Here is an 18,549-nt window from a genome sequence, read left to right on the forward strand (position 1 = left end):
ATCTATAAATGTATTTCGCTTTGATCTGCCTCTTTCATTCACAGAACCACAGAGTACAAAGTGCTAAAATAAATATATTAATGATAAATTCATAAGATTTTTACAGCATTCATTACCACTTATGATCACATCTCTTACTGAAGTAGGTAACAATTTGATGCAAGGCTACAGCAGAGAGCCCAGGTGATAGTGAAAACCACCAACTGATAAATGCAGTCAAATCTGACTGAGGTTTAAGATTTTATCAATCCAGCTACTGCAAAGACACAAAGCCAGACTGTTGAGATTGCTTAAAAACAACAACAAAAAAAGGCCAAATGAAAAGCATCCTTTTTTTAATGTTACTATCATTTAAAACAACATCAGGCAACTTTACTTCAAAGGAGACATAAAACCAGGAAATAAAAGTTATCAAAATCATATTAAATACAAACATAAGCATACAAAATACCAGCTGGATGCAAAAACAAAAAACCAGCTAAAACATTACAGTATATTGCACCAGTAGAAAAGGCAAAAAAGACAATAAGCAACGTGTGATAACTGGACTCCCCTATAGCTGATTAACATGATGAAGCACGACTCGGCAGCATCGCTGTTTGTTAATGCTACACACACACACCATCAAATGCACGACGACAATAGCGAGGGCGTAGGAGTCAAAATTGCAGCTCCATTATGCTCTGTAACGACTGGACCGGTGTCTCTTTGGGCATATGGCTTGTGATGGTGGTAATTAGGGCACAGCAGATGCTCGACCCTTCATTAAAGGGCATTGTGGAGCTGGGAATTAGGGAACAAATTGGGGGAGGGGGTTAATACTTCACAAATTAAACTTACTAATGATGTGTTCTTTATCAGCATGGACTCCAGTTCAGAGTGAAAAATTACCTTTTTACTTTACCCCCCCCCAGTCAGTGTGACCAACATAACTGGGTTTGCCAGCATGCTTTGAAAGGCATGTGACCCCGACAAACTGTACAGCTATACTAATAATAATTTAGAAAAAAACAACTAGGCACCAGACTGGGGGCTGGTGTTACCTTCCCACTCTGCCACCTTCCATGCTGTTTATACAATATTTACTTGTGTGTATGTGCTTGTGTGCTTGTCTGTTTACAGCTCTGAAAAAGGGGCTTGGCTATATATTTACAATGGCGCCCACACATGCCACAGAATCCACCTGGCAAACACTTGGGGCAGTCTCATTTGCACGAGCAAACACAAAAGAAACTCCAACTTTTGTTTGTGGCAGCTCGATGCGTTCGGAAGCATCGTTCACAGTACAATCCGAGCGCCCCCGATCCTCTTACCGACCCACCACCTCACACACATCCTCCGAAATGAGCACTCGAATGATAATAGCAAGCTAGGATTGATTCAGAACAGGTGGTTTAGTGTTCAACATAATTCCCCACGATCACTTTTGATCAAAACACACATGGGGCAGAGAGGTAAGCAATGGAAAGTGATGATTCACAGTAAATGGAGATTGTAGTGTGTGCGGCGGCCTTTAGGAGGCCAATCCCAAAAAGAAGCCGCCGACGAACCCGCTGGACAGGACGATGTTCCTCTTTATGAAATCTGTGGCCTGCAGAGGAGAGACGAGGGAAAAGTCAAATCAGAACTAACAAACAAAACAGATCCCAGCACCTCGAAACATCTGACTTGGTTTGCCTTGAGCCTGCAGTGTCACAGCTACTAGGTGTAGTAGCTCGACGAGTACACTAGAGGGCACTGCTGGCTTAGGAATGGACCCCAATACATGGTGCCCCCCCCCCAATATTAATATAATACAAATTAAAGGAAGATTGCATTTAGCTTAAGCAAAAAAACAAGCGAGAAATAAAGAAAGAGCAAGCTGTGTTCCAGGTACCTTTACCTCCTCAATGAATGTGTTGATTTCTGGGGCTGCTTTGTTTGCCTTCTTCTTCAAGTGCTTCTTTGCTTTGTTCACATCCTTCTCCACCTTCTTCCAGTCCACCTGCACGTAGCCACTGTGATTGGCAATCTGCAGAAAACGACAACAAAACAAAACTGATGAGCGTTACTTTGTCCTTTCTTCATATTTGCCTCAGCTCTGCACTCTGAAGGACAGAATCCCTTTCTGGAAGCATGTGTCCACAGTAGGCCTCTGACATGATCTTAAAAAATTATTTTGTGTGTTCAGCCTGATAATCAAGTCATCTGGGTGTCCGGGCTTTTAATCTACTTGCAAAACGAAGAATGCTTTTAAGTGACAAAATAATGCCACTGACGGAGCTGAAGCACCCTCTAAGTGTCCAGATGGCCTGTGTCCATTTAGTGCCAGCTGACACACAATGCTCGCCTTTCTGTGGTGGAGAGGGGGGACCAGCTGAGTGTCATGTCGTACAGCTGGCGTCTTCACTTGTCAATGGAGTTATGTTAATCTTACAAAGCACGTACTTCTCTATGACTCTTGATGGAGAATTGCTAAATATTTAACTACTAAGCCTAAACAATCACAGCATTATGGTGCTCTTACCTGTAAAAGAAGGAACCCGCCACCAATAGCAGTAGCTGCTATCTTCCCAACTCTCTGGAAGACATAACCTGCACACCTGTAAATGTTAAGAGAAAGGGTGGGTTACTTCCTTTAAAATATTTAAAGGGGAATCTATTATGTCAGTTTTCCCTGGGCCTGATTCATACTTGAAAACAGTCATTATGTGTCTTTTCCTCATAGTAGCCATCCCTCAAGACTTTCTCCATTGTAAGGAATGCATTATCAGGCAGGGATTGTAACATCTAGTCCTTATACTGAATCATTACTAAGGCTTTGCAGTTCATCTACTGCCTGGAAAAAAGCTATTTTAGCTTTTCACCCTCCTTTAAATCAAGGTACTTTTGACTGGCTACCCCATGTAAACAGAAAGGTGGGCGGGGCTCCTGTGCTCACAGATGACCATTATTATTATTATTATTATTATTATTATTATCATTATTGTTATTGTTATTATTATTATTGTTCGGGATGTCTGCTTATACAACAACCTCATTATCTCATTATGAATCTTTAACCCCAATTCTTCTTCTGCCACAACGGATCAACTCTCTCCATCTCACCCTATCCCAAGCATCCTCGTATGTCACACCAACCTTCTGCATGTCCTCCTTCACTACATCCATGAATCTCATTATTCATGATCCACATGATCTAACTTGACAAAGATTTTATGTCAGATACTCTTCCTGATGCAACCCTCGCCATTTATTTCAGACTGGGGCCAGCACTTGGGAGCACATTGGCTTGTGACACCCACCACTCTTGAGAGTGTGAAAAAAAGGGATACTGGACTTCTTAAGGCTTGTTATGACGTTTCACCACTCATCAAGTTCTAAAAACAAACTGTGGAGAGTCCCGGGTGTTTATGGTGCGTTCCAGGAACCTTGGAGTCTATGTTGGAATTCGAGTTAGTGCATCCCAGTAGTAAAGTCAGAAAAGTGTGGAAAACCCCCCAAAAACAAAACAGATTTACAGATACATGATTACAAAACAGGGGCAGCACAGATTAAAAGTTCTATCGCTCTTCAGTTCGGTGCTGCCATCTTGGAATGTTAACTTGGGATTGGTGGGGCTGCTCTGAGTTCAGGGGGCGTTTCAGGTGAAAATGCCGACTGGGAACTTGGAAATCCCAATTTCCGGCTTAATCTGGAACGCTCCATTAACCCCCAGTGGGGGTTTGTCCCCTTTGGAGGTGGACCTGAAGTTCGTTGCCCCACTATCGATCACACGAGTCATCAATTGTGGGTCAACGACATCCGACTCGAGCCAAAGTGTAAAAAAAAGGCACGGGTCAGTACCATGAAGGGTGAAACCACTATGAGACCTCATGTGGGGTCAATTACCCAGCTCTTTCCACCATTTGCCTTCTTTTTTTCAAGCTCTGTAGAAAACTATGGCAAAGACGACTAAGAACCTACACAGACAGTACCTGCCACTCTAACAGCATACGTACATATTGTTTGGAAGTAAAGGCATACAGAGTCTCCTTTAATGTATACACTCAATCATTTTATTGGTTTAGCCATGGCAGCTCTACAAGTAAGCAGTGTGTTCTCACATTAATTATTTCTCTGCATATTATTGTCCCAAGTTCAAAACAGCCCAACATTTGCTACTGTGTTAAACCCCCATTGGATCCACATATGTCCCAGTGAGAACACAGACCCCGAGTCCTTACCATCCAGTCACTCCTCCCATCATGAGCTGAGTGGCCACGGAGTACTTCTCAGCAATGGGGCCTGAATTGTTCCCAAACACTCTACTCCACCACTGGTGCCTCCGGGCATACTCAGTCAGGTCCACAACCTCATAAACCTCATCTTCGCTCTCTGGGTCGTCCTGGCCCGCTATGAAATTGGAGTGAAATACAAAGTTAAAGGGCTACAATGTGCATATGCTACACCTCGCTTACATTCGGGGCGTATTTTCTAATAGCTCAGGAACTGTTTGCACCCTGTGTGGTCCTATTAACACAAAGCTTGATCTTCAAGTCCTCCTAACTGCAAAAGCACTTCAGCCTCCACAGGCTCTGAGGGTGCTTATTCTATGTAAATGAGTTTGGAAGCTAACATTAGCTGGCTAGCGTCAAATGGCTTCCAGCCTGGACGCGAAGGTTCTGCTACCGGAGACCAAAAGGCACGTATGAGCCACGATAAAGCCCTTGTGCCTGTTCAATTATTGCTCATGGAGAAAAAAAAACGAATTTAAATGCGAATTGTGATCGCACAACGGTTATTTCTAACAAACAAAACACTAACCTTCTCTCTCATCCGCCGTCGCCATTTTGGAGAAACTAGTTATGTCATCAGGATGTTGACAAAGCTAAACCACGCCCACATTATGATGCCGCTGCCACGTCAGTTGAAATGCTTTCATTTTGCTTGATTGGGCTTCAAGCAGTTTAACAACTTTATTTGATAAAATGCAGCAACTCTGCAAGTCTGACTGTGAAGACGTCATAAAAATAAGGGTTGGGTGCATAAAGAGTCGCGTGGTTTGACAGGATTGGAAAGAGTTATGCTTCGCAGTCACTTTTTAAATAATCTATGAGCGAAAACTGACACCCATGTGTCAATATGTATTACTGAATATGAGATGATGTCTTAGCGTGTGAAAATTAGAGCATTTGTCGGGAAAACAGTGCTATGGTTCATGCACAAGAGAGCCACGTAAAAAAAATCTGTATTTATTTTTTAAATATTTTATCAGGGTGGATTTTTTTCTTTAAATGAGTGGTTTTGCAGAGAGAACGCGAATATTTAAGATAAAAGAATAGTATAGCAGGGAAGTCATATGGTGGTATACACGCGCTCCCATTGGCTGGAGAGGGGGGGCGAGGGCGTGGCCAGAGCGGCGCGTGGGTTCGCTTGGGTGACACAATTATAACAACTTTATCTTCGCGGCCGAAACGCGTTTTATTTGTCAAATACTCACATCTTGGATATTGTACTCAGTTATTTGCATTCAAATAGCTGCACGATACCACTTTGTGATGAAAAATGTGACGTTTGAGGAGCTACCCGGAGAGCGCTTCTGTCCCCCCCGAAAGGATTTACTACATCGAATCGTATCTTTTCATCCCGGAGAAAAGTTTTTGATCGTTTCGCTCCCTTCAGTTTTCCTTCTTTGATTTGGCGGAGCGATCCGTTCGTCCCCGCGTCGCGATTTTCCATGCAATCGTGCGGTGTGTCTCTCGCCGCTGCTGCCTGCGCTGCTGCTCGGAGTCTCGGCTCGGCTTCTTCTAGTGGTGATGAGGGAAAGAAAATGGCGGCGGGAAAAGCGAGTGAAACAGAGGAGGACTTTCCGACACTGACAGCCGAGGAGAGGGATAGTTTGGCTGGGATCGACAGGTCGGAACAGTAAACCCATGCACTCACACGAACGCACACTTTGAAAATTGATTGTTTTATTTTGCCTTGCATGTCGATATTGTCCTCGAGCCGCTCTGCAAGTGATACTGAGCTGCCTGTGTTGTCTTCTGCTTGCAGCTCACTGTTTGGATTTCAGAAGCTTCATGAAGATGGCGCCAGAACGAAGGCCCTGTTGATGAAGGTAGTGAATCTAACTGGATCTATTTTGCAACCGAGCAGCACCCGGGTTTACGGGACTCTCTTGAATCTGTCATTAGTCGTGCATGGCGGTGAATTTGCTTTCAAGTGGCAAGCCAGTCTGAGTGGCCCTCTCGCTACGGAGACCAAGGCCAGCTAGCCGCAGCCCCTCTTAGCCAGGCAGCTAGCTCGCTAGTTAGCTACCCTCTTCCGATGAACAGCGACCCTGCACCTGCGGCTAACGCCGTCTCGCTGGCCCGCCCGTGTATCCAGCTAGCTACTGCTCCCTTCATTTGCCTGTAAAGTTAGCATATGTTAATGTTTTCCTTTTTCTTTTTTTTCGGAAACCGCCCTTCCCCTTTAGCTGGATAGCTATCCCATACAGCCCCGTGTATTTGTACCACTACCAAGACAACGTCGTCACGGATTTGTGTAACACATACTGGAAACGGTGCTGCACTATAATGAGTAAAGTTTTATGTCACATTGAAATTGTGTAATTGTAGCTGCTAGGATATCCCTCCCACCCAACCTCAAACACATTGGTACTCGTATGTCGCTAAAACATCGGTGGGAGTAACGGAAAGGCTGTAGCTTTCTTCGGGGTGCACCACTGACGTTATTTGGTAAGGTTAGCTGGTGCCCGTAGCAATTGCATTTCGTCTCGTCTTTGGCACAGTCTGGTGAGTTTTATGGCATTGCGTTGGCCCATTTAAAACACTTTCGGGGACCTGCTGTGCTCATTTGTGTGTGCGCGCGTGTGTTTGGTGTCCGCGTGAACGAGTTGACAAACGTTACAAGTAACGTTAATGGCTGGCTTGCCTGTCCAAGATGGCGGGACATGGCGGAGTGACACTGGTAGCTATATAACCTATTTGCTGTGAATATTTTTCGGACCCGTTCGTGTGCTCGCTAAAGCGTGGTTTGGGTTTTCTCACGGGTCTCGGCCCTCCGTAAAAACGTGTCCCTCTCGCTGACCCAGGTGGTGTCACAGTCCTTTGTTTACAGTTTCCATTGGCCCTGCCTTGGACTCTGCATGTGCTCTCGAAGCTGCGTGTTGAACAGGCACAGTCTACCTGTGTGCCTAACATGTCGCTTGGCTAACAAAGAGCAAAGCCCTCTCTCTTCTGAATGCATCGCAGAACTGTGGAAGATGGGGAGAAAGAGAGTGCTGCTGACAGCTCGTGATATATTTTTTGATTGTTTTTCTTCGGGGTGGGGGGGTCCGTGAATCTTGTTCACGAGGTGGTGTGGGATGCCTGGGAAGTGTTCCTTTCGCATTAGCAGCAGAACGCAAGAGGAGTGTGCCCTGCTTCCAAGCTGAAGGCAATTAATGCACAATGCTTTGAATCAAAGTGCTTTTGCTTTTAAGTGTGGTACATATATATGCTTTGAGTCTTGTTTGGTCATATGTGCTGTGGAATAGCTTTGGTTTCAGGGGCTAAACAAGTGATATTGTGCCTTTTATTATTGGGAGACGGCATTATAAACACAGTCTTTCTTTATAGTACTGACAGACAGCCCTGTATCCATAGGCAGCTTCCCAGTCCAGCTAACTTAAAGTGTTAGCTGTGTCTTTGTTGCTGTCTACAACCAACAGACATGATTCAGAAACATTTTATATAAGCTAGAAGGGACCCTTAATGCAGGGTCCCTTCGTAGCATACTGTTAGTTTGTGCATCTGTTAACCTTTCGGATGTGGATGTAAGGTTTGACAGCACTGCAGTTGATTTAAGTCGGTTTACAGCTGTAATGCACAGATGATTCGTTGGAGCAAATTTTTACCAGATTGAGAGTTGCATGTGGGATACCGTTGTTGTCAGTGCAGATAAGTACAAGTTTTGGGGTTACCTTCTAGTTCTCTGGTTCGCTCAACTCCCCCAAAAATAATCATCAAACAAACACCTATGTGGTGGGCTCACAAGCCGCTCACTTTAACAATGTTTACTCATTTTGTTGCTTTCTGCATTGAATACATGCGAATTCTTTGGTGGGTTCCACATCTCCGTTCCCACTTGCAGCTTATTAGTTCAGAACGGTAGTCCTGTCTGGCACTTTGTACTGGTCGTGTCGCTCGCGCTGTCGCTAGGTCTACTTGTGGATGGGGGTGGGTTTAACATTGCTTGACAGAACTAGGTCATTGTATCACAACCCGTTATCGGACAGCAATGACGTAAATTTAGACTAACTAGGTGGAAGAGAAACTTTCAGCTTTGGTGTGTGCTTATTTCTGTGTCTTAAGTGCGAGGGTTGGCAACATGCTTACAGCAAGGAGGGTCTTCGAGTGGGGTGGCTCATGGCTTTTTGGGGGGAGTTCATGTGCTCTCCTCAGTCCACACACACTCACGTGAAAACTAGATATTTGGACGCTTCTTCTGTTGCGTCTGAGGCGCTGGCTGTGCTGCGGCTCTGAAATGGTTAAGGTCATTTACAGAGGACAGCTCTTTCCCACAGGGATTAACTTAAATAATGCTAGTTGCAGACATTTAACATGCTGTTTGACTGTTACATACTGTTTGACTCATTAGCATGGACACAGGATAGAAAGCAGCCACCATTCATGCTACACTTGGAAGCTGAAGTCTTTGTAGGACATTTGTTTAGATAACTGTAGACCTGAACTGAGATATTGGCCATGGAAGCTTATTGTTGCCTCGCATTAAGGTCACTCTAGCATCAAATCACTCAGTACCCACAGCTACTAAAAGGACCATGCGTTATCAGTCAGTAATTCCAGCCCCATCTTTCACAGCCATGTAATGAGTAATTATCTCTATTAGAGCTTTTTGTATTTCCACTGAGTGAGTAAAAATTTGTCCACAAACTAGTTGGTCTTATGATGAATAATGTCAAAAATGGGTCTGCTATGCTCATTCCAGTTCCACATGTTTGTTCTTGGGGTGTTAGAGGTAGCTTTGCATGTGTCGCAGGTCCTTATTTATCTCATCTTGAGCATTGTTTAGTCTGAAACAAGTAATAGTACCTCCAACCTAACCCTCCCATTACGGGAACTTTCTTCTGATTGGCTTGCAGAATGTTAGAACAACAGGTTTGGCTATGATAACCATATTAAGGAATATCGCCCGTTCTGACACATCAGCAGCAGCAAGACTGTGACAAAAATGTTTAAAATTGAGCATATAGAGCAATCCGAAGGCTGAGCTCTAGGATCACTTTCATAAAGGCTGGTGATATTATTTGAAACAATATAAATGACAGAAATAAATCTTCCTGCTGTATTGTAAAAACCATTCAAGAATTTTTCTTCCTGCCCTCCCTCCAGTAAATTAAATGTACTGCATGTAAAGGTACTTCACAAGAATGTCTGAATGCTCTAAAAATGTTAATAATATTAACATTATAATACTGTTTTGAGCAACCGCAGGTCAGTCCACTTCAGTTTTTGGCAAGGCTGTGTGCAATAATCTCATGCGCCCCTGCATGAATGAGGTACTCTAAATACATGGTACTAACAGTATGCCAATATCTGACAATAGAGAAGTGGCCAACTTGTGGCTATATCTGCAGGGCGGAGCCACACTCCATAGTCCTGAACACGTTCAGGTTCTTTCATAATACTGCTTTGGTAGGTTATCTGGGTATTTGACCAAGTTCTCACATTATATTAAGTCGTTCACTAGCTGAAAATAGAAGTTTGTTTTGGATACTCTTGTATGTGACACAATGATGGCTTAGCGCTTATTTCAAGCTGGTGGCACATTTAGTGCAGATTAAAATACAGCTGTGTTTATCTGTGCACGTTTTATGGAATCGAGCTGTGTTAGTCTGAGCTGACGGAGGTGTTCAGTTAAAGACGATGTCTGTGCTGTGAGTTCAACTACATATGTAGGTTAAATAATCAATGTATTTCTTTTTTTAACCATCAGGTAGTACACAGCTTCTATATGGGTAACAATATGCATGTGCACAGGGCTCATTCACGAGTACTGCTGCAGACAGGCGAGTATGCTCTACTACCTTTTAGGTGCTAAAGTGGGAATGAAAAGTTGTTCATTTTGCAACAGTGCTGCTGTTTTTGATCAGGCAATCATACCTGTCAAGTTCCAGATATGGGTGGTTTTAACCTGGCACCAGTAGCTGCTCTAGCACAAATGTTTGTACCACTCATATAAAACAAATAATAAATTAAAAAGTAAATAAATAAAAACATTCTCTAATTTATGTGCATGCTGCTTTTGTTCTGTTTGTTGGGCTGCTGGTTTAGCTTGCTGAGTTGTGCAGGAGACCCATGTGCCGTAAGGCCCAAGTTTAAATCCACCCTCAGGCCGTTTACTGTGCGTCTTGTCTACTATCCTGTTAAAGAAAGTCTATAAGCCCAAACAGTATTTTTTTAAAAAAAAGAAAAAAGACTTTGACCTGTAAGCAGGTTAAAAAGTCTTCTAGTCGAATTTTGAGACTGATGGAATAATGTTGAACTCAAGTCATCGATCATTTGTTTTGCCATTAAATCATTTGGCTGCTTCTTTAGTTTAACTTGCTGTTTGACTGTACTGTAAATATGCAGCATTATTAAAGTTTTGTTTTGTTTTTTTTCTGAGGAGGGATGATTGTGGTCAAATGTTCAAACAGCAAGTTGCTACACGTTTCATTTAGCAGATTTATTTATTTATTATTTATTTTTATTATTAAATATAATAATAAAATAAATTTTTTTAAACACCAGATGCTGTTTTTGACACAATCCTTAAGGATTTTTGTCTCCTCCTGGGATTGAACAGAAGATCTTTTGCTTGTTGGGCAAATGTGTAAACCACCATACTATGTCTGCTTTCCTAAATCCAAAATGCGTTCACGTGGAGTCATGTGAAAACACAGGTGATGGTATGTTTTTAAGAGGACAGTACGTGAATACAATGTGGGGGAAGTATTAACAGAAGTTTAAAAAAATAAAATAAATGCAAGGGCAAAATTATGCCAGATTCTGACTGTGATTTTTGTTCATGTTTAATTAACTGCCTAGCTCTTATAGATATACTGTACAAAACTCTTGAGCCATCCCTCATTTCTTTTTATTTAGCTTTGATTGAGCCAGGCTAAAATGTTTGCAGTGGTTAATGTTACATAAACACTATATTAGCTATAAAGCTAACACATTGTACCTAACATTATTCCTCATGGTTAGACTGCTCCGCAACCATTCTAACATTTCAGTCTGTGTCCTGTCAAGAAAATATAATGTTAACATTAGAAATAAACAGCTACCACCATGTCTGTGACTTGTAACCACTTTTTAATAGAGAAGTTTATTTACATGGGATAATCAAACAATAGTACAGGTACTGGTACCGACTACTGAATGTGTGGAAAAATTCAAACTGAAGTTCGTGACATCCTCAACAGTAGTTTTGAGTAGATCTATGTCAGCTAGTATCAATTTGTTGTTGTTGTTGTTTTGTTTTTTTCAATTTGTCTGCAGTGCAGTCTTGAATCTCTGTAGATTGAATAATTACACCAAATATTATTATTCTTACTGTTACTATATTGTAGCAGTAGCAGTACAGTGTTCCCTCGTTTATCGCGGGAGTTGAGCTCTAAAAATAACCCACGATAGGTGAAATCCGCGAAGTAGCCAACTGTATTTTTTTACAACTATTATAGATGTTTTAGGGCTGTAAAACCCCTCACTACAGACTTTATACACTTTTCTCAGAGAGGCACAAACATTTTTACACTTTTCTCTGTTTAAACACTCTCAAAGTTCAAACCTTTGTAGAAAAATCAGTCCAGTATTATAGAATGAAACCAAAGGCACCTGTGGGCGCCTTTGACAGTGCAAAACGTTTCGTTGACATTGTTGTGTTTGTTGGGGAGAAAACTTACAAACATACAGTGCAGCACTTCAGAGTCACACTGCTAGCGATCGAAGATTTATGTAAATTTGACAAGCTGAACGCATTCTGTACTGTACAGGAGACACGGCACGAGATTGGCTGTAGACCATTGTCAGTTAATCTAGAAGTCTTTTTTTGTAGTGTTAATGTTGTACAGTTGGTGAGTGTTTTCAGACTGTTTTCAAAAGTATAGCCCAGTTTAACCTGGAGAAGATTGCAGTGGCTCCTGCAACATGTTCTGCTCCCATGGCGAGGATAAATTCATGATGAAAAGCAGAAAATCGGACGTCACAGATGATAACTTCAAAAAGTCTGAAGATGCTAATGCATTCCTCCTTGCAGCGCCTCAGCCCTCCAGAAACCTAGGGTAGACCCTGAATATTCATTCAAAATAAATGAATGAAAGAAAAAAAGAAATCCAGGACATTCAAAACAACCATAATTCAGCACAATATTCTTATTACTTTCATAGCTCACAGGACCATATCACTTTTTTTCTCCGTCTCTGTTAAAATAACCGTGGCCAGTCATTTCTGAAGCACTGAACTCTGAAATGTGTGCATTGATATTTGTGATGAGTGGTTATAAATGTCGTCAGACTTCCTTTTGACAGTCTGAGATTCTCCTGGATTGACGTGTTTTTCTGTTTTGTTTTTCCTCACATATCACACTAGAGCTCAAGGATCAAGTTCATCAGGTGCTCACTGTTAAAAACAATTTGAAACCATGTTTACTCACTTGTTTATGATCAAAATGCAGATGTGACTCTAGCTGCTGTGTAGAAAAATGATCCTGTTGAGTATGACTGCAGCTGAACCCTCCTGCCATTCATGCTCCAACAGTCAGCCTTTTTTTGAAAGTCTTGCGTTTAGTGATACCAAATCAGATCATCATGCCACGAAGTATGATTAGATTTTACTTCCTTAACTTTGGCCTGTAATAAACGTGCGTTGAAGCACTTGCATTTTCTGTTTCTCAACTTATTTACTTGAGATTTTCCTCTACGTTTTCACCCACACATTTATACATTTAAGTTTTATCCCACAGCAACAAGATAAATGTTGACCGGACATTTCTGGTACAGAAGTCCAGTTGAGATTACCAATGTTTTTGCTTGTATCGTTTTATTTATTTTTTTTAACAGTTTGGTATAAATTTTAAAATGGAAGAAAATGAATATCCACATTTCAATCTATTGTACAAATATTTGATATTCAGTATTTCCAATTATTATCTTCATCTTATCCAATCTTATCTTATCCATCTTATCCAGACTACAGAAAGACCCAAGGTTGGATTTGAGGTTGCTGAAAGGCAACAGTGCTAACCACCACACCGCCAGACTTGTGCCACTCCTCTTTAATCAAACATGCATAGAAATGTACAATTCTAACAAACTTGAAAGTCAATATTTGGTGTGACCACTTTTATTCTTCAACACAGTCTGAACTCTCTTAGGCAATTTTTTCTCGTAGTTCTTTAAGCAGTCTTTAGGAACAGTTCTCCAAGCTCCTTGAAGGACATTCAAAGGTCGTCTTTGGATGTTGCGGTTCAGACTCTGGGGAGGCCAGTCCATGACTCATAGTGTTCACTGTGTGCTTTTCTATCCTGGTATGCTTTTAATGCATTGACAGTGTGTTTCAGATCAAGTCATGCTGAAAAATGTCAAATTTGGGTTCATCACTCCATAAGACCCGTTGTCACTGATTTTCAGTCCAGTTGTTGTGTAATTTGGCGTACTTTATCTTTTTCTCCCTGTTTCCCTTCCTTCCACTGAGACCACTTGTGATTAGGATTCAGTGAACAGTAGATGATCTACTAAAGGGCGAGATGCATCTCTCAGGTCTTGTGTCAGGTCTTTGCTGGATGTTTTCCTGTTTCTTAAGGACATGACTTTCAGATACTGTTAATCTGCTGTAAATAGATCTTTAGGTCTGTCACTTCTTCTTTTGGCTGTCACTTTTCTGGTTTTCTCAACGTTTTTAATGACACACTGAACATCATGCTAAGATATGTGAAGTATTTGTCTTATAGCTCTTTAGGAATCAGCTTGTTGGTGTTTTAAAAAAACAAAAAAACAGCTTTGTGTGTCAAACTGTTTTCTTTGGCAGATAACAGTTTGACACACAAAGACAAGTGATATGTTTTTGGAACAAATTGCTAGAAACAAAGTGCCTAAAGATGGAAATGTAATATTGGTTCTTTACAAAGTTATGTGTAGACACAACACTGGCTAATCTCTTGAGTTAGGCATCTGAAAAATGAATGAAAAACCCAATGAAAAATTTTAATAGGGCTTCAGAAAGCCTGGAGAATTATTACTCAAACCTAAGACTTAGTTGGTCTTGTTCTTGAGCAAGATCAAGCCAACTGACCAGCCAGGGACTGCAATCGGCAGATTTCCAGCATTTTTGGCCCTGACTGATGACCGGCTCATCATTCTCCCATAGGTGCTTCTAGTTAATTGGAAGTTTTTCCTCCCTGGCCTGAAAAGCACAATAGCGTTGTTTGCATAATGCCTTTTGCGAATCACTTACCACCAGACTCTTAATGTTTTTCTTGTCAATAAGTTGTGGCGATGCAATTGGAACAGCTGCACTAGTGTCCGTCTTCCACGTTTAGTTTTTCCTGTGCTTGTGGGCATCTTTCTTCAGTATGTAAGGGTAGACTTGCACTTGTCAGTGTATGCTTCTGGAAGACTTGTAGCTTCAGTATATGCACTCCCCGGACTGCTTACAGTACTGACAAGAACAATTGATCCATTTTCAGAATTTTGGTTTTCAAAGGGATTGCTAATATGAGTTCTGATGACGTCTCCTCATTTTGAAGAAAAGACAGCAAGTAAGTTATCTGCAAGGCTGAGATTTAGAAAACTTTATGCTTACATTTAAACTACAAAAATAAGAAGATATTATGCTCAAAATTTCTCTGAAAAGTCTTGAGACGCAGCCAAACGTGCTCGAGTATTATTGCTGTAAATCTGTCTTCGGCTGTTGTCGCTCTTCACATTTTGCTCTGTTTTTCTTTCCTAATGGTGTTTGCTGCTGCATTTTCTCCTTCAGTCTCTCCATCACGATGATAACCGTGTAAAATAAAAGCTTTTGATTGCATAACTGTTTCTTGGAAATGGCAGCGCTACCCAACAAAGGCAAACAGAGGTCCTTTTTCAGTGTGTTTGGTAGTTATTTCTCCATTTAAAAGCTGTGGTTGAACTTGCCTGTCCACAAAGACGAGAGATAAAACATTCCCTCCTTCTGCATATGCTTGGAAGTGCATTCTTAGTTTCTCTTACTTGAGCAGCTGGCTCTCCTCAGCTCGGAGTGGCAGAACGGCTGCCACACTCGGTGTCGAGCACCAGCTGTGCCATCTTTGATGCGATCTCAGTGTGGCACCAAAGAAACGAGGTGCAAGGCGAGGTCACTGGTTGTGTTTGTTTGCCCTGGTGCAGCAGGGGAAATGGACAACATGTGCTTGATTTCTTTTTATGGCTCGGACTTCCTTCATGGTCACAGTTAAACGGATGGATAACTGGAGAGCAATAACAGCGAATAGCCTGTTTCTGACACAATATCAGTGCATAAATTGTTATAATTACTGCCATGAGTACAGCGAGGGCAGATAGGTTTATTTATTTAATTTCACAGATGTGGCTGATAAATCTTTTATTTTGTGAAACTTTTGCTGTCAGTCGACTCCAAACACAGTGTTGAATCATTTGCTGCTAGAGCTGCTTTCTTAATTTACTTTCAGTTTTCCAGTAGTGTATTAATAATCCCATCACAACAGGAAGTAATAAAGTAGTAGTAAAGAGATGATAACATATGAATGTTTGTTATCATCTTATCTTTCTAATCTTATCATGATAATTCTTTTCATGTCAGTTGATGTCTGAGATGATCTAAATAGAGTCATTATTTATGCCAGTTTTTAAGGTCCCCGTTTTCTCCTGAGATGCAAAGTTGTAATTTAATTTTCGGTTAAAATATTTGATTTAATTTTTAATTCTGACCAGTCAGAAGCTTCAGGTGTTATAGAAGAACACAAACTAAATGAAAAACTGAATTCTTTGTTCAGTTCCAAATAAATAATGTAGATAAAACTAGAAGTTAGAATTACTAGACACCCTGCGACGTGATGATGTTGTCATTTTTACATTTTGCGATATGATGAGTAGTCTTGGTTGCTGGGGATCAGTCCGCCTGGGCCTCCGCTCCTGGTCGCCGCTCGGAACACATTGCACCCGACCCCTACGGCGCCTCCTGTGGGTACTGGGCCTGCAGGAGGATGTGCCCATGTCCTGTTTTTCGGGCTGTGCCCGGCCGCCCTCTGGCACCCTCCCCAGGCCTGACTCCAGGGCAGGGCCCTGGTAACCCTGTCCCGGGCAGGGTGAACCGTTCCCTGGATCTTTCACTCATAGGGGTCTGAACCTGAGTCTGAACTCCTCACCCTCAGAGATGGGGTGAGGAGTTCAGCCATCCGAGAGCGGCTCAAAGTAGAGCCGCTGCTCCTCCACATTGAAAGGAGCCAGTTGAGGTGGTTCTGATAAGGATGCCTACTGGGTGAGGTGTTCTGGGCATGTCCCACCAGGAGAAGGCCCCGGGACAGACCCAGGACACGCTGGATATATTATATTTCTTGGCTGGCCTGTGAACGCCTTGGTGTTCCCCCAGATAAGCTGGAGGAGGTGGCTCGTGAGAGGGAGGTCTGGGGTTAGGCTGCTGGACCCGCGACCCGGTCCCGGATAAGCAGAAGAAGATGGATGGATAGATATGATGAGTATTGCAGTGCAGTCCATCACATTTTTTTTCAACAGAAAATTATGCCCTTAAAGTTAAACTTTGTCAATATCCAGTTAGATAAAGTTATCTCACTTCAGGTTTTTTCCTCCTGAAAAAAGAAGCACACCAAACACTTGTCACTAAGTTGGCCATAAATGATGCCATAACACAGAGTTAGAGTTGCCAGCTATATGCATTCTGGTTCTGATAATACAGCAATTAACTGTTATAAATGATCAAAAATCATCATCTGTTGCTCTTCACATAGACAGAATTCTACAGGAATATAACCAGAATCCAGCCAGCTGAGTAGAGTCCCCTCAAGTTGTGCTCATTTTTAAGGACTCGTTCAAACGGATGGCAACATGTTGCAAATTGGTCTGCATTTATAAATTAGACAGCAATTCTTTGTAAACCTTTTAACAGTCTTTCTGAGAGCGATTGCAGTCAGTCCAAATCAGACTGCAACTGTTTGCAGAAAGGTTGCCTCATATAAGGCAACCTGTGCAATCAGCTTCAGATCAACACCACCATAAGCTGCGATCTGTCACGGAACGTGAAAAAATTCAAAACAGTCACCAGGCAGTTGTGTTTTTTATGTAGATGTAAGGAGGCTTCTGTTTTTACTCGTGTGATTGAGCCGTTAGCTTGCTCTGAATTACGAGGTACAGTTGACAAGCTAAGTGTGTCCAGTGTTGGATGATTTGTTTGTTTTTTGGGTTGAACTGATTTATAATGCAAGTTTGGTCAGCTGACTTAGGTGCATGAGATTTAAAAAGTGGAAGGACTTGATGACAGCAAGCTGCAAATTTCTCCTCCGGACTAATGAAGTCAATATAACTTGTGTTGGTCTGGATCTGAATCAGCAGTGATCGCAACGCTGTTTCTTGTCTGTGCCGACCTCCTCAGATGCGAGTATCCAGCTCAGAGTCAGCGGCCTCTGTACTCCCGCAGGCTGGGGAGATCTCTACAAGATATACTGCAAAAGCTTTCCTCTGCAGCGAGCTTAAATCCTAACCTGATATTTATCTGCAGAAGAGATTTTGGAAGCTGACGTCAGCCACGCTGTGACTTTGTAACGTTCTTACACCACGCTTCTTTTCTTTGCAGACGTGGATGTTTGCATGCGACACACAGAACTGAGCCGGTGTTATTTTTGTTTTCCCTCTAGGCTGTTCGGTGCTACGATTCACTCATCCTTAAGGCCGAGGGCAAAGTGGACCCTGAGTTATTCTGCCAGCTGGGCCACTTCAACCTCCTCTTGGAGGATTATCCGAAAGGTGAGTCATCTCTTCCCTTCACCTGCACTCAAGTGGGTTATACGCTCTTTTTCTTTTTTTTCCTGACACTGTTTTGGTCGAATAATGATTTCTATTTCAGCTGTCATGCCTTTTGAGTACTTACCACATTTTTAAGCACAGTAGTTATTGTTCCTCTAAGAACAAACATCTCCAGCTTGCCGCTTGGTCATTTCCTCTCGTAAATCTCTGTTTGCATCTCTTTACAGCATTATCAGCATACCAGAGGTACTACAGTTTACAGTCAGACTACTGGAAGGTAAGACACGCATGCCTACACGTTCACTTTCTCTTATTGTTTGTGATATTCTCACCTTCTTTCACTCTCACTCTAACACACACACACACACACACACACACACACACACACACACACACACACACACACACACACGATTTCCCACACATACACCGGAAGCACGTTTGGTCTCAGCTGGGTTAGATGTTGGTGTAAGATGCGGTTTCAGGTTTCATGTCAGTCATTTTCACTGTGTTTTCTGCAAAGTTGACACTTGGCGGTGAACCTGAATTCTAGTTTGTTTTTT

General features: G+C 42.1%; 2 protein-coding genes across 3 annotated transcripts in view; one reads left to right on the forward strand and one right to left on the reverse strand.

Moving 5' to 3' along the window:
- Nucleotides 1–318: 318 nt before the first annotated feature.
- Nucleotides 319–4,937, reverse strand: LOC100693944 (FUN14 domain-containing protein 1). 2 transcript variants are annotated; one of them, XM_003440863.5, is made up of 5 exons: nucleotides 4,786–4,937; nucleotides 4,206–4,374; nucleotides 2,507–2,582; nucleotides 1,883–2,011; nucleotides 319–1,591 (listed from the first exon to the last, which is right to left on the reverse strand). In XM_003440863.5, the coding sequence occupies exons 1-5, from the start codon at nucleotides 4,808–4,810 to the stop codon at nucleotides 1,514–1,516; spliced, it is 477 nt and encodes a 158-aa protein (XP_003440911.1). In that variant the 5' UTR covers nucleotides 4,811–4,937; the 3' UTR covers nucleotides 319–1,513. The 2 variants fall into 2 exon arrangements, with proteins under 2 accessions (XP_003440911.1, XP_005450090.1); XM_005450033.4 differs by having other exon boundaries at nucleotides 1,877–2,011.
- A 145-nt stretch (nucleotides 4,938–5,082) lies between these two features.
- Nucleotides 5,083–18,549, forward strand: part of LOC100694035 (lysine-specific demethylase 6A) — a 33,796-nt gene continuing 20,329 nt past the window's right edge. Inside the window, 4 exon segments of the mRNA XM_003440945.5 lie at nucleotides 5,083–5,877; nucleotides 6,016–6,079; nucleotides 17,878–17,986; nucleotides 18,214–18,263. Coding sequence (XP_003440993.3) covers nucleotides 5,699–5,877; nucleotides 6,016–6,079; nucleotides 17,878–17,986; nucleotides 18,214–18,263 — 402 coding nt within the window. The 5' untranslated portion in view covers nucleotides 5,083–5,698.

This window comes from Oreochromis niloticus, linkage group LG23 (genome assembly GCF_001858045.2).
Source record: "Oreochromis niloticus isolate F11D_XX linkage group LG23, O_niloticus_UMD_NMBU, whole genome shotgun sequence".
NCBI lineage: Eukaryota > Metazoa > Chordata > Actinopteri > Cichliformes > Cichlidae > Oreochromis > Oreochromis niloticus.